Source organism: Suricata suricatta, chromosome 3 (assembly GCF_006229205.1).
Source record: "Suricata suricatta isolate VVHF042 chromosome 3, meerkat_22Aug2017_6uvM2_HiC, whole genome shotgun sequence".
NCBI classification, from domain to species: domain Eukaryota; kingdom Metazoa; phylum Chordata; class Mammalia; order Carnivora; family Herpestidae; genus Suricata; species Suricata suricatta.
In genome coordinates, this window is record NC_043702.1 from 18,108,699 (window position 1) to 18,119,583 (window position 10,885).

Below are 10,885 nucleotides of genomic sequence, written 5' to 3' on the forward strand. Positions count from 1 at the left end.
AGGACCTGGAGTCTATGGTTGCCTAGAAACGGCCTGTAGCCACACTTCCTCGCTCCCACCCTTAACTTGCCGCCCTGACTTCCCGGAGAGTATTTCCGGTTCCGGCTGTGGGCCGGAGAAGATATGGCGGCGTCTGCGTCGGCATCTCCAGGGGAGGAGGACTGGTAACTCTGGGGGCATGGGCTTTGGGTGGCCGCCCGGATCCGGTCCGGGAGACTGGCAGTGGCCGCGGACGGTCCGTACGGCTGGCGTGTGGGGCGGAGCGAGGGATAAGGGATGGCAGAGACTCTGACATGTCTCTCTAAGAGAGCTTTTGGACTAGGGAGCGGGAGGGTGGAGGGGCGCTGATCTAGTGAGGAGGAGACAGGATCTGCGCCGGCCAGGCCAGCTCGGGCTGCGTCTTGTCTGGCTCGGACCCCTCTTCTCCTGCCTCACCCGTCCCACTCACCTGAAGTGTGGCTTTGCCCAGAGTCCCGGAGGATGCCTGTTTATCAGCTCTCCCCTCCTCCGTTTTACCTCCCGAACCGATGTCCTCCAGCTCGCGTCCCTCTTTCCCCTTGGATCAGCCTAGTTCCTCCGAGGCTTTCCTCAGCCATCCCCCTCCCCGCCAGCACTAATGAGGACTCTTGTCTGAATAAAGCTTTACACCTCACAAAAAGCTCTCCTAGTCCTTCTCTCTCTCAGACATTCTCAACAAGAGACCAAAACCTGGAAGGACTCTGGGATTTGGAAATAAGATAAATATGGGCTCACTCCACATTTTATTAACTGGGTGATGCTAACCAGGCCACCTAGCTTCTGTGAGTCAGTGTCCTCAGATGTAAAAAACAAGTGGGCGTGGCATCTACCTCCGAATAGTTGAGAGCATCTAACATACATAAAGGCCTTCTTTTCGTTAATAACTGAGGTGTGGGCACCTGAGGGGACTAGATGAGGCCTGAAGAGGCAAATCGATATGCTGAAAAGGCACATCGTTATGACTAGGAATCCAGGTTATCTGATTCAAAATCTTATGTCTTTAGGACTAGCACATTTTATAATCTCCCCTGCCCTTTTTTTTGGTCACCACCTCACCACCGTCCCATCCCATCCCTCACATCCAGGGCCCAAGTCACAGCTAGGGTGCGGTAAAGTATTGAAGGGCCTCTTGGTGGAGGTTACACGTCAGTGTTTCATTGGTTCAGGCCTTTATTGAGACCATCTAGGGTCATGGTTTTCAACCTGTTCAGGAGAACTTTAAGATTCAGAGGAGACACTTTGAGCCACGGAGAGGGTAGTAGTGGTTGCACAGCTGGCCTGTGGGGCTCTGAGCCTCCCACACTCAGGTCAGCCAAAGTACTCCACTGTTACCTCTTTTTATATTTTGAGGCCTCTAAGACTTAAAAAGAAAGTTTGAGAACCAGTAACATAGAGGTCATGCTAGGGCAGCCTGCTCTTGATGAAGAGGGAATAATAACTATAGAAAGGAACCCAAGAATTCATCTTTCCATGCATTACCTGGGAAGAGCTGTGGACTCAATCACTCATCTTCAATGTCACTACAACTCTTGTTTCTATGAGTAGATATGTGTGTCCTCTCATTTACATCAGGACCACCGGATCCTGACCTAAACAGGTTGACCTAGATCAACCAAACAGCAAAAGTCATAAATACATCGACTGCTAACTACATCCTTCTTTCTTCAAGGGAGAAGGCTATGTACAAATAGGAGAAAAGAGGACATAGACTAGCTAGTGCGACCAAGATATTATTGGGTACTTTACGTAGATAACCTTCTATCCCCACAATAACCCTAGAGAGTAGGTGGTATTATATATGGTAGGGTGACTCAAGCTCACAGAGATCATTACTCAGATCATGTAACTGGTAAGTGATTGGTACCTGTTACCCCAAAGCTGGTGGCTCTTGTACTATATCATGGCCTTTGTCTCTTTTTCTTGGTATCTCTTTTTGAATAGGCTTAGGGTGACTGATACCGGAGGTATGCATAGACACTGGGATGCATGTGAACAGTGGTGTAGGGAAAGCCAGGAGCGGTATTGGTAATCACTGGACATGATGATATTTCTGGGTCAGAGAGATGGCCAATTGGCAGTGCAATGGAACTTAAAAAGGGAGTCAGGGATCCAGGCTATGGTTCTAGCTCTGCCTCTGTTAAACTTTGATATTTGAGCTAGTTATTTCACCTTCCTGGGAATCCACTTCCTCATCTGTTGACAGAAATGGTGTTTTAAACTCTGGTTTCCATGCTTCCTTCCTGGCCACTTGACAACTCAAAACATATTTCCCCTTGTATGGAGGCTAGCAAGAGAATGCACTCAGGTAGGTTGCCAGTTTTCTACGAAGCCAGCCTTCATTGGCTTTAGCAGGCTTTAACAGGGAGAGCTGTAATGGTGAGTCCATCTCCCCCTGTCTCTCTAGGGTACTTCCCTCTGAAGTCGAGGTGTTAGAGTCTATCTATCTGGATGAACTACAGGTGGTTAAAGGAAATGGCAGGTACGTATTCAACTAGAGGTGGGCAGGAGTCCCCTTAGTAATGAGAGGATTCCATGGAGAATCCGTGAGCCTTGATCCAGAGAAAATGTTGCTCTCATGGAGACAGAGACAAAGACTATTCCTTTAATCTCCTCCAAAGGGAAGAACCCAGTGCTCACTTCCTCCACCCACTTTACTGTCTCACCTCCATTTCCCCCACTCCTCAAACCGTTCCCTAGTCGCATCCTAGGTCCCCACTTCATCCACTTGCAGATCTTCACCGTGGGAGATCTGCATTACCCTGCACCCCGCCACTGCAGAAGATCAGGACTCACAGTATGTCTGCTTCACTCTGGTGCTTCAGGTCCCAGCACAGGTGAGGCCCCTACTTTCTGGCAGCAAAGAGAGGAAGGAGAGAAGCCCTGGGGTGGAGTGCTTTAGCAGTAACTTGTTATTCTCTCCCACTAGTACCCCAATGAGGTGCCACAGATCTCTATCCGTAACCCCCGAGGACTCTCAGATGAACAGATCCACAAGTAAGTTGGACTGGTCAGAGGGAGGAAGAGGGGATACAGCTCTGTCTGGTGAGGGGAGTGGGCAGGCCTAATGTTTGCTTTGCCCTTTTCTAGGATTTCGCAGGCACTGAGCCACGTGGCCAACGCCGGGCTGGGTACTGCCATGCTCTATGAACTCATAGAGGTAATGGGCCTCAAATCTTAAATATGTCTGGAGTCATTAATTTAGTCCTTGTTTAGGTAAGGCCTAAATCCACAAAGATAAGGTTTTCTTCTGTTTCCGAGAACACCCCGCCTCCCCAAAACAGACAGCTCTGTAGCTTCCCCAGGTTGCCTCTGCCAGTATCTGAAAAATTGCTTTTCCTCTTTAACTTGGATTTTTGACTCTGTTTCAGTGCATTCTCTTGGCATTGGTGACTGAAAGTAGCAAGAGATGGGGGCCTTGCTTAGAGGGTCTAGTCACAAATGAGCCTGTGAAGGCTCGCCTGGCCTTGGAGCTGACAAAAAGTCGTGGTTCTTGTACTCCGAGTTTCTACCCTGATGAAGTTAACAGAGGGAACACCTAGAGCTCAAGTTCACATACACAGATAACTTCTGTTGCTTGAGATTAAAAACGCACAATAAGTACAGTCTTGTTTTTCTCAACTTGGAGTTTTGAAGGAAAATGTTCAGAAGAGAACAAAGGTGGGCGGCTGGGAGTCAGAGAGTGGGCTTAGACCACGGCAGCACTCCTTAGCCTGGCCTCCACAGCGCAACTTTGAACTTTGTGGAATTTCAGAGTATTAGCTATTCAGACAACAGTGCAAATGTGTTAGTTCATAGCCCAACTCGATGCCTTTGAGTTCTCTGTCCATTTGGGTTGTTCGTGCCTTGACCTTCTTTCTGAAGGCTGACTCTGGGACAGACTTTTGGGTGGAGGTGATACTCAGAGGGGTTTAACCCGGGAATGTTTTAATTGAACATTTCGTTCTCTCAAGGTATATTACTTTCATCCCCGAGACGTATTAAAGGTGATTTAATGAGTGGAAAAAGAATGAAATTGGATTTTGTAGCTAGGTAGATTCTGGGGGAGAGGCGGGGACGTGGAGGAGTAGTTCCTCCCCTGGTGAGGGAGCCTCACCAAGACAGAACGTGTCAGCACAAAGTAACACTGGCTAGTAGGAGACAGTCCCTCCAGTCACTCCTGGGAATCATAGACAGGCCTCGTTCATAGTTCTTGCCCCCGCCTCCCCGTTTGAACAGTGTCTTCTCTCCTCTCAGAAAGGGAAAGAAATTCTTACAGATAACAACATCCCCCATGGCCAGTGCGTCATCTGCCTGTATGGTTTCCAGGTGGGTCTCTCTCTCTCTCGGGACCTGGGGTCTGCTTGGGATGGGCAGTGGAGGGCTCATTAGAGAGCTCTGATGCCGTGCCGGATGTCTGTCCTGCCTTCAGGAGAAGGAGGCCTTTACCAAGACCCCGTTACCACTACTTCCACTGCCACTGCCTTGCACGGTATATCCAGCACATGGAGCATGAGCTACAGGCTCAAGGTCAGAAGCAGGAACAGGAACGGCAGCATGCCGCAACCAAGCAGGTCAGCTCGCCGGCCCCTGCTCTCCCCTGACCCCCCAAGTCCCACCCTGTCCTGGCTCTCCACTGCAGTGTCTCTTCGCCTTTTTAGGGCTACAAATACCTTTGAGATTAATGAAAGCTCACCTCTGTCCAGAAAAAAAAAAGCGTATTCTTATAAACAGGTAGATGCACTGCCTGCAGTTTTAGAGGGTTCCCAGACCTCCATCCAGGGCGGCACCCCCCACCCTATCCTTCACTACTGACCCACGTGCCTCTGCCCTGCGTCCCTGGCTGGCTGGGCTATGCAGTTGGCGAGCCACAGTCTGTGATTTCTCCTCTGTTTTTAGAAGGCAGTCGGAGTGCAGTGTCCAGTGTGCAGAGAGCCCCTCGTGTATGATCTTGCTTCACTGAAAGCAGCCCCCGAACCCCAGCAGCCCATGGTAAGGGAGCTCCCTTCTCATCTGAGCCAGGAATACTGGCATTCTCCAAGGAGGGAGGGACAGCGTCTTGTCTGCTTCGAATGGGATCTCTGGAATTGGGCTTGATCAGCCTGGGACCTCTCTGCAGAGCCATAGCCCCAACTAGGCTAAGACACTGAGAGCCCCAATCTGAGGGACAAACCCAAGAACCTTGTGCAGGGGGTGCCTGTGGCTTAGTCGGTTGAGCATCTGACTTTTGATTTCAGCTCGGGTCTTGGTCCCAGGGTCATGGGATTTAGCCCTTAGTCGGGACACTGCATTGAGTGTAGAGCCCACTTGGGATCCTCTTTGCCTCTGTCCCTCTTGCCCTTGCTCGCGTCCACCCCCATCCTCTGCTCCGAGGGGGGAAAAAAAGCCCGTCTGTAGATCTCCTGAGATAGTCCTGGAAGAGCAGGGGTTCAAGCCTGCCTTCTACTGTTCAGCTTTTCCTCCTTGTCCCTCTGCTCACTTCCCTCCAGGAGCCGTACCAGCCTAACGCAGAGAGCTTACGCCAGCAGGAAGAGCGCAGGCGGCTGTACCAGAGGCAACAGGAGCGGGGAGGCATCATCGACCTTGAGGCTGAGCGTAACCGGTACTTCATCAGCCTCCAGCAGGTGAGAAAAGGCTTGCTCATTCTTCCCTTAATGTCCCCTACCCCACCTTCCCACCTCTGCCATGGTGGCCCTGAGGGTGAACTTTGTTCTACCCTTGAGGCTGATGGTGGTCAGCTCCAGTCGTGAGCGAGGGGCCTGCAGTCCCTGCTTTGGGGAACTGCGACTCCCTCACTGCATCTGCTCACTTCTTTCTAGCCTCCTGCCCCTCTGGAGCCAGAGTCCGCCATAGATGCCTCCAGAGGATCCCAGCTGCCCAGTGCCCTTGACACAGAACTGTCCACCTCATCAACTGCCCAATCCAACCTGTCTGCTCCTCCGCCTGTGGCCTCCCAGTACACGTGTGAGAAGATTCCAGGGGCTGGGCCAAATCACCAAAGGTTGGGCGTGGCCCCGAAAACTATGCTAGATCCCCCCCGGGCAAGTCGAGGCCCCTGGAGACAGCCCGAACGGAGGCACCTAAAGGGAGGGGAGTGCAATGCCCACAAAGGTACCAAGGATACCCAGGAACTGCCACCTCCTGAGGGGCCCCTCAAGGAGCCCATGGACCTAAAGCCAGAACCCTGTAGCCAAGGGGTTGAAGGTCCTCCCCAAGAGAAGGGGCCCGGCACTTGGCAGGGTCCCCCACCCCGCAGGACTCGGGACTGTGCTCGCTGGGAGCGCTCCAAGGGTCGGACTCCGGGCTCTTCTTACCCCCGCCTGCCTCGGGGCCGGGGAGCCTACCGTCCTGGTACTCGAAGGGAGCCCCTGAGCCTGGAATCTGAGGATGGTTCCTAGCAGTACTGTCAGGGGACAGGGATTCGGGGCAGCAGGGGACAATAAAGAGATCTGGCCTTGTTTGGCTTCTTTGTTTAGTAGTGCCTAGTCTATGCAGTATGGCTCTGACTTCTGTCAAGACTGGAATGTGCAGAGTAGCCCCAACTTTGCTCTGAAGTCCATTTTCCCAAGAGATCAGGGTCTGAGTAAAGGCAGGTCTGATGTCTCCACTAGTGTGATGAGTTTCAGGAAAACTAGTAGAGGCCAGCCAGCATTTAAGCAGAATATGTGGAAACATAACATATGTATACTATGTACACACCCACATTTTTACACACACATATATATTTTTAATTGGATGCTTTTTAAATGGAAGACTCCCCTGATGACCATAGTGTCTCTTCTTCCTGCTTTGTCTTTGCTTATGCCCTCAGCACTTGTGTACGTGGATGCCTGAGAGCCCCTGCTTTTTTATTCAAGTACGAATACAGACAGGTAGGAAGGGGGTCAGAGACCAGAGCGGTGTGGCAGGTGTTTATTGAGCTAGAAGAGAGCTGAGCACAGCCCGCCTGTCACGTCCTCAGAGACTCCGCATTGTGAACTGCCCCTGCAGGGTCGTTTTTATAGAGCATGAAGTAGCCCTGGACCTGGGCAGGACTGATCTGAGTTGTAACTTGAAGGACACGTTCTGCGAAGGCCTTGGCCAGGGAAGGTGCTTGCCCTGGATAGAACCTCTGGAACATCTGAGTCAGCTGCCAGTGGGAGCAGTAGCCCACGTACTCCTTCATGTCTACTCGTCCAGGGCGGATCAGTGCAGGGTCCAGCCTAGGAGCACAAGGCAGCAAAAGCAGAATCACAGGCACAAAGTACCACTGCTTCCCTCTAAAATGATGGTTTCTCTGAACCTCCTGATCCTCCCGAGGCGCTGAGGGGGCGGAGGGAGTCCTGCTTCACAGTCTCAGCTTGCCTCACCCCTTCTTACCTGTCCACGTGATTGGTGGTCATGAACACGATGCGTGCCTCGGTGGAAGCCACGCCATCCAAAGCATTGAGCAGTCCACTGAAGGTGAGACGACCTAGACCTTGGTACTTGACTGGGTCTAGAGGAAGGCAGAGATGAAGCCACCACGTTCCCCTACTTATCAGTGCTTCTTATGAACTCCTGCTGCCACATAGGCATCCTCCATCGGCCCTCTGGATTTCTCTTTCCTCCACTGCTCTGCATTGACCCTCATTTAGAAACACTCCCCATTCCCTCAACTCCCCTCACTTACTCTCGGCAGCTAGGTCTCGGCTAAGAAAGGCTGCATCCACGTCCTCCAAGAGCACCAGGCTCTGCTGCGGGGCCACGCTCAACAGGTGGTTGAGCCGGTCATCGGAGAGGCTGGAGTCCGTGAGACTCAGCAGGCAGATGCTGTGCTCCAGTTCCCCAGCCAGGGCTGTGCTGTGGAGGATAGGATGACAGAAGGCAGGCCACCTGGAACCGGTTCTTGGGCCCAAGTGCCTGTCCTCACCATAATGGGTGGGTCTCAGAGACAGAACTCTTCTATTGCCCCCCCGTAATGCTTCTTGTGTCCCATGTGTATCCTGTTTCCAGGTCCCCACATTGAATTCCCTTTCTAACCCCACAGCCCAGTTTTTCTCCAGTTTAAGGATTAAGAGAAAATGTGACCCTACTCACATAAAACTGCTTTTTCCACAACCAGGGGGCCCATAAAGCAGGTAGCCACGTCTGTAGGGAATGCCTAGGAATACAGCCAAGGTGGTCAAGACCTAAAATGAATTCAAGTACTCTACCTCAGATGTCCACATTCATTCCCAACTCTGTCCCCTAGTGGCCTGATGACCTCAGGACTGGAAGAAATCACCCCAGGGCCAACTTCCATCTCTGGGAATTAGGCTAGAGCTTTATATTCATCCCATACAGCCACAGAAACCAGCCTGTCTTCCTTTGCTCTAGTACCACATCAAAAACAGCCTGGCTAAGACCCCGGCTGCTTCTCACCTCTGTCAGTGTACCACTTGGGGTTATCGATGAATTCCCGGATGTCTCGGACAATTCGGTTAGCCAGACCCTGTTCTAGAACCACAGAACTCAGTGGCCGCCGCCGGCGTGGATAGCCAAAAGGGCGCCACTCAGAACCCATGGCTGTGTACATCACTGTCTTCCCTTCCTCCTGCTGCAAGGCTAGCTCTCGAGCTAAGAGGGGGAAATGAGACAAAGCCAGTAATTCGTCTTTGCCATGCAATTCGGCAGACCTGTGCCAAACAGCTTCCCTCTGGTTCCAGAGGTTCAGATCCTCCAAGCTTCTCCTCCTCTGACGTCATACGTGCCCCTCCCCACCCCCATAAAAGCAGCCTGTGCCATCCCACACCTTCCTCTAGGATGTTGAAGAAAATCTTTCGGTCAGTGCCCAGAGCTGTGAAGGTGACAGATTCCCAAGGAGTGCCTGTCTGCAGGTCTATCATCTGCATCTCTCGGCTTCGTTCCACTCGGATCCATTTCCCTCGATACCTGAATAAAAATGGTCAAGATGGGGTGAATGAATGGGTCAAATCCAGCTCCCCCTCATTCTCCTTATCTGCTCTTATAGAGCCCTCCCTGGCACCCAACCTTACCAGATAAAGTGGTTTCCAGGGCTGGGGACAAACTCAAACTTCGTGGAGATGCGCCCACTCTCATGCTGAAGGTAGGAAGTCTCGACACTGAGGTGCTGAGTACGGGCACTGTGGCGGGTGAGCCAGCTAAGCAACCAGGCATAGCTTCGGTCTCGAGCAGGGACTTCCAGTGTGATCATGTAATGGCGCCGGAATGCCACCAAGCCCAGCTGGGCACCCTTCCGGGCCAGGGCCAGGGCTGTGCCCACACCCACAAGCCCAAAGCCAGCCCCAAAGTAGGGATTGTCCTTCAGGGCCAGAATAAAGTCTGAAAGGGGCATCTTGAGAAGCAAACACTGAACCTTACAGGCTCAGACACATTTTTAAACCTGAGGGTGGGGAGCAGTGGGTATGGGACAAAGCAGATTAGTTTAGAAAGGACTCTGCAACTCCTCCTCATCCTCCCCCCCCCCCCCGCCCCCACAAAGGCTGGGCACAGGAAGGGCAGGTCAGTTCTACTGTGTGTTTCCATATCCTTCCTTTGTGGAATGGAGGTCGTGCTGGAATGCAAGGGCTGAGATTTCAGGCCCCTCTTCCCATTTTGCCCTCCATTACCCTGCTCATGCTCAATTTCCTGCCAGAAGACTAGGTTTGAAGATTCCTTTAACGTGAGAGAACAATGTAGCCAGCTTCTCATCAGGATAAGGGACAGAATTTTTGTGGTCCCTGAGACTAGCTGATAGAGAAAGGGGCCCACTGCCCAGAGCTAACAGAGGATGAAGAAGCTACTCTCTTCCACTGACCTGTCATAACCCCATGCCTTATCATCATGACTAATACCCTTCAAATATCCTCTCCACTTGCTCAAATCCTAACGTCCTGTTTAGTGAGCCCTTTATTACCTCTCGACTAAACTGCTTCTTTAACATTTTTTTAAGTCTTTTAAATGTTTTTATTTATCTTTGAGACAAAGAGAAACAGAGTATGAGTAAGGGAGGGGCAGAGAGAGAGGGAGACAGAATCTGAAGCAGGTTCCAGGTTCTGAGCTGTCAGCACAGAGCCCTATGGGGGTGGAACCCACAAACCATGAGATCATGACCAACTGAACCACCCAGGCGCCCCACTTTAACATTAATTTTAGTTCTTCAAATGTCATCTTGATGGGTCTCTACCTGTGGCTTCACCAAATTGCTACACAGGGATCCAGATCTTTCTTCATACAGTCTATTTCAATCCAATGGCTTATCCCGAACAGATCCCTAAACCAGGTAAAAATCCCTCTGCCTGGTACTCAAAACCTCCACAACACAGAACTTACCTATCTTTCTTTGCTTAGCGTCTAATACTCTCTGTTGTACAAATATGCTCAAGCAGGACTCTCTAATCGGAATGCCCATTCTAATTGATTCTCCCTTCTCCCCAATTTAACACCTGTCCATCTGGTTCTTCCTCCACGGACATTTCCCCCGAGTTCTCCCCCAATAACACGTGACCCAGTCTAATTTTAGATTGTAAGATCCCGGGGGGCTGGAAGTCACATCGTTTCTAGCACACCCTCCCAACCCCTGACACTTCGCTGTGTGCGAGGCACGCGGGACTGTGAACTGACAGCCGATACCACGGCTGAAGCTCAGAGTAGAAACCAGAATGCCAAAATACATATGCATGGAAGGCCCAAAGCCCTTCCCCCTTCCTTGTCTGACGCCCTGAAGCCCCTTCCCGAGTCCCTTCCACACCCCAGCTCGCGCCTCCAGCAGCGTGGTTCGGAGTAACCCCTCACTCCGCCCACTTACCGCCATGACTCTCTGGCCCTCCCTCTCGATGGTTTCAGCCCCGTGCACTACAGGGAAGCGCCGCTCGGCCCCACCCCGGCGTTCCTTCACCTACTTCCCGCCACACCCACCTAGCGGGCCGTG

General features: G+C 51.8%; 2 protein-coding genes across 4 annotated transcripts; one reads left to right on the forward strand and one right to left on the reverse strand.

The window, feature by feature from the left end:
* Positions 1 to 74: 74 nt before the first annotated feature.
* On the forward strand, positions 75 to 6,469 carry RNF25 (ring finger protein 25). The gene is given in 11 exon segments (XM_029933831.1): positions 75 to 164; positions 2,423 to 2,497; positions 2,750 to 2,852; positions 2,945 to 3,012; positions 3,106 to 3,175; positions 4,252 to 4,323; positions 4,427 to 4,452; positions 4,454 to 4,568; positions 4,894 to 4,986; positions 5,484 to 5,618; positions 5,814 to 6,469. Coding segments are annotated over 11 exon segments (1,377 nt in total). The 5' UTR covers positions 75 to 123; the 3' UTR covers positions 6,393 to 6,469.
* A 415-nt stretch (positions 6,470 to 6,884) lies between these two features.
* On the reverse strand, positions 6,885 to 10,864 carry LOC115287422 (mitochondrial chaperone BCS1). 3 transcript variants are annotated; one of them, XM_029933833.1, is made up of 8 exons: positions 10,763 to 10,864; positions 8,991 to 9,358; positions 8,747 to 8,886; positions 8,377 to 8,451; positions 8,053 to 8,116; positions 7,646 to 7,815; positions 7,354 to 7,471; positions 6,885 to 7,196 (listed from the first exon to the last, which is right to left on the reverse strand). In XM_029933833.1, exons 2-8 carry the CDS (start codon positions 9,308 to 9,310, stop codon positions 6,944 to 6,946), a joined length of 1,140 nt encoding a protein of 379 aa, XP_029789693.1. In that variant the 5' UTR covers positions 9,311 to 9,358; positions 10,763 to 10,864; the 3' UTR covers positions 6,885 to 6,943. The 3 variants fall into 3 exon arrangements, with proteins under 3 accessions (XP_029789693.1, XP_029789692.1, XP_029789694.1); XM_029933832.1 differs by having other exon boundaries at positions 8,377 to 8,571; XM_029933834.1 differs by lacking the exon at positions 8,377 to 8,451.
* Positions 10,865 to 10,885: the final 21 nt, after the last annotated feature.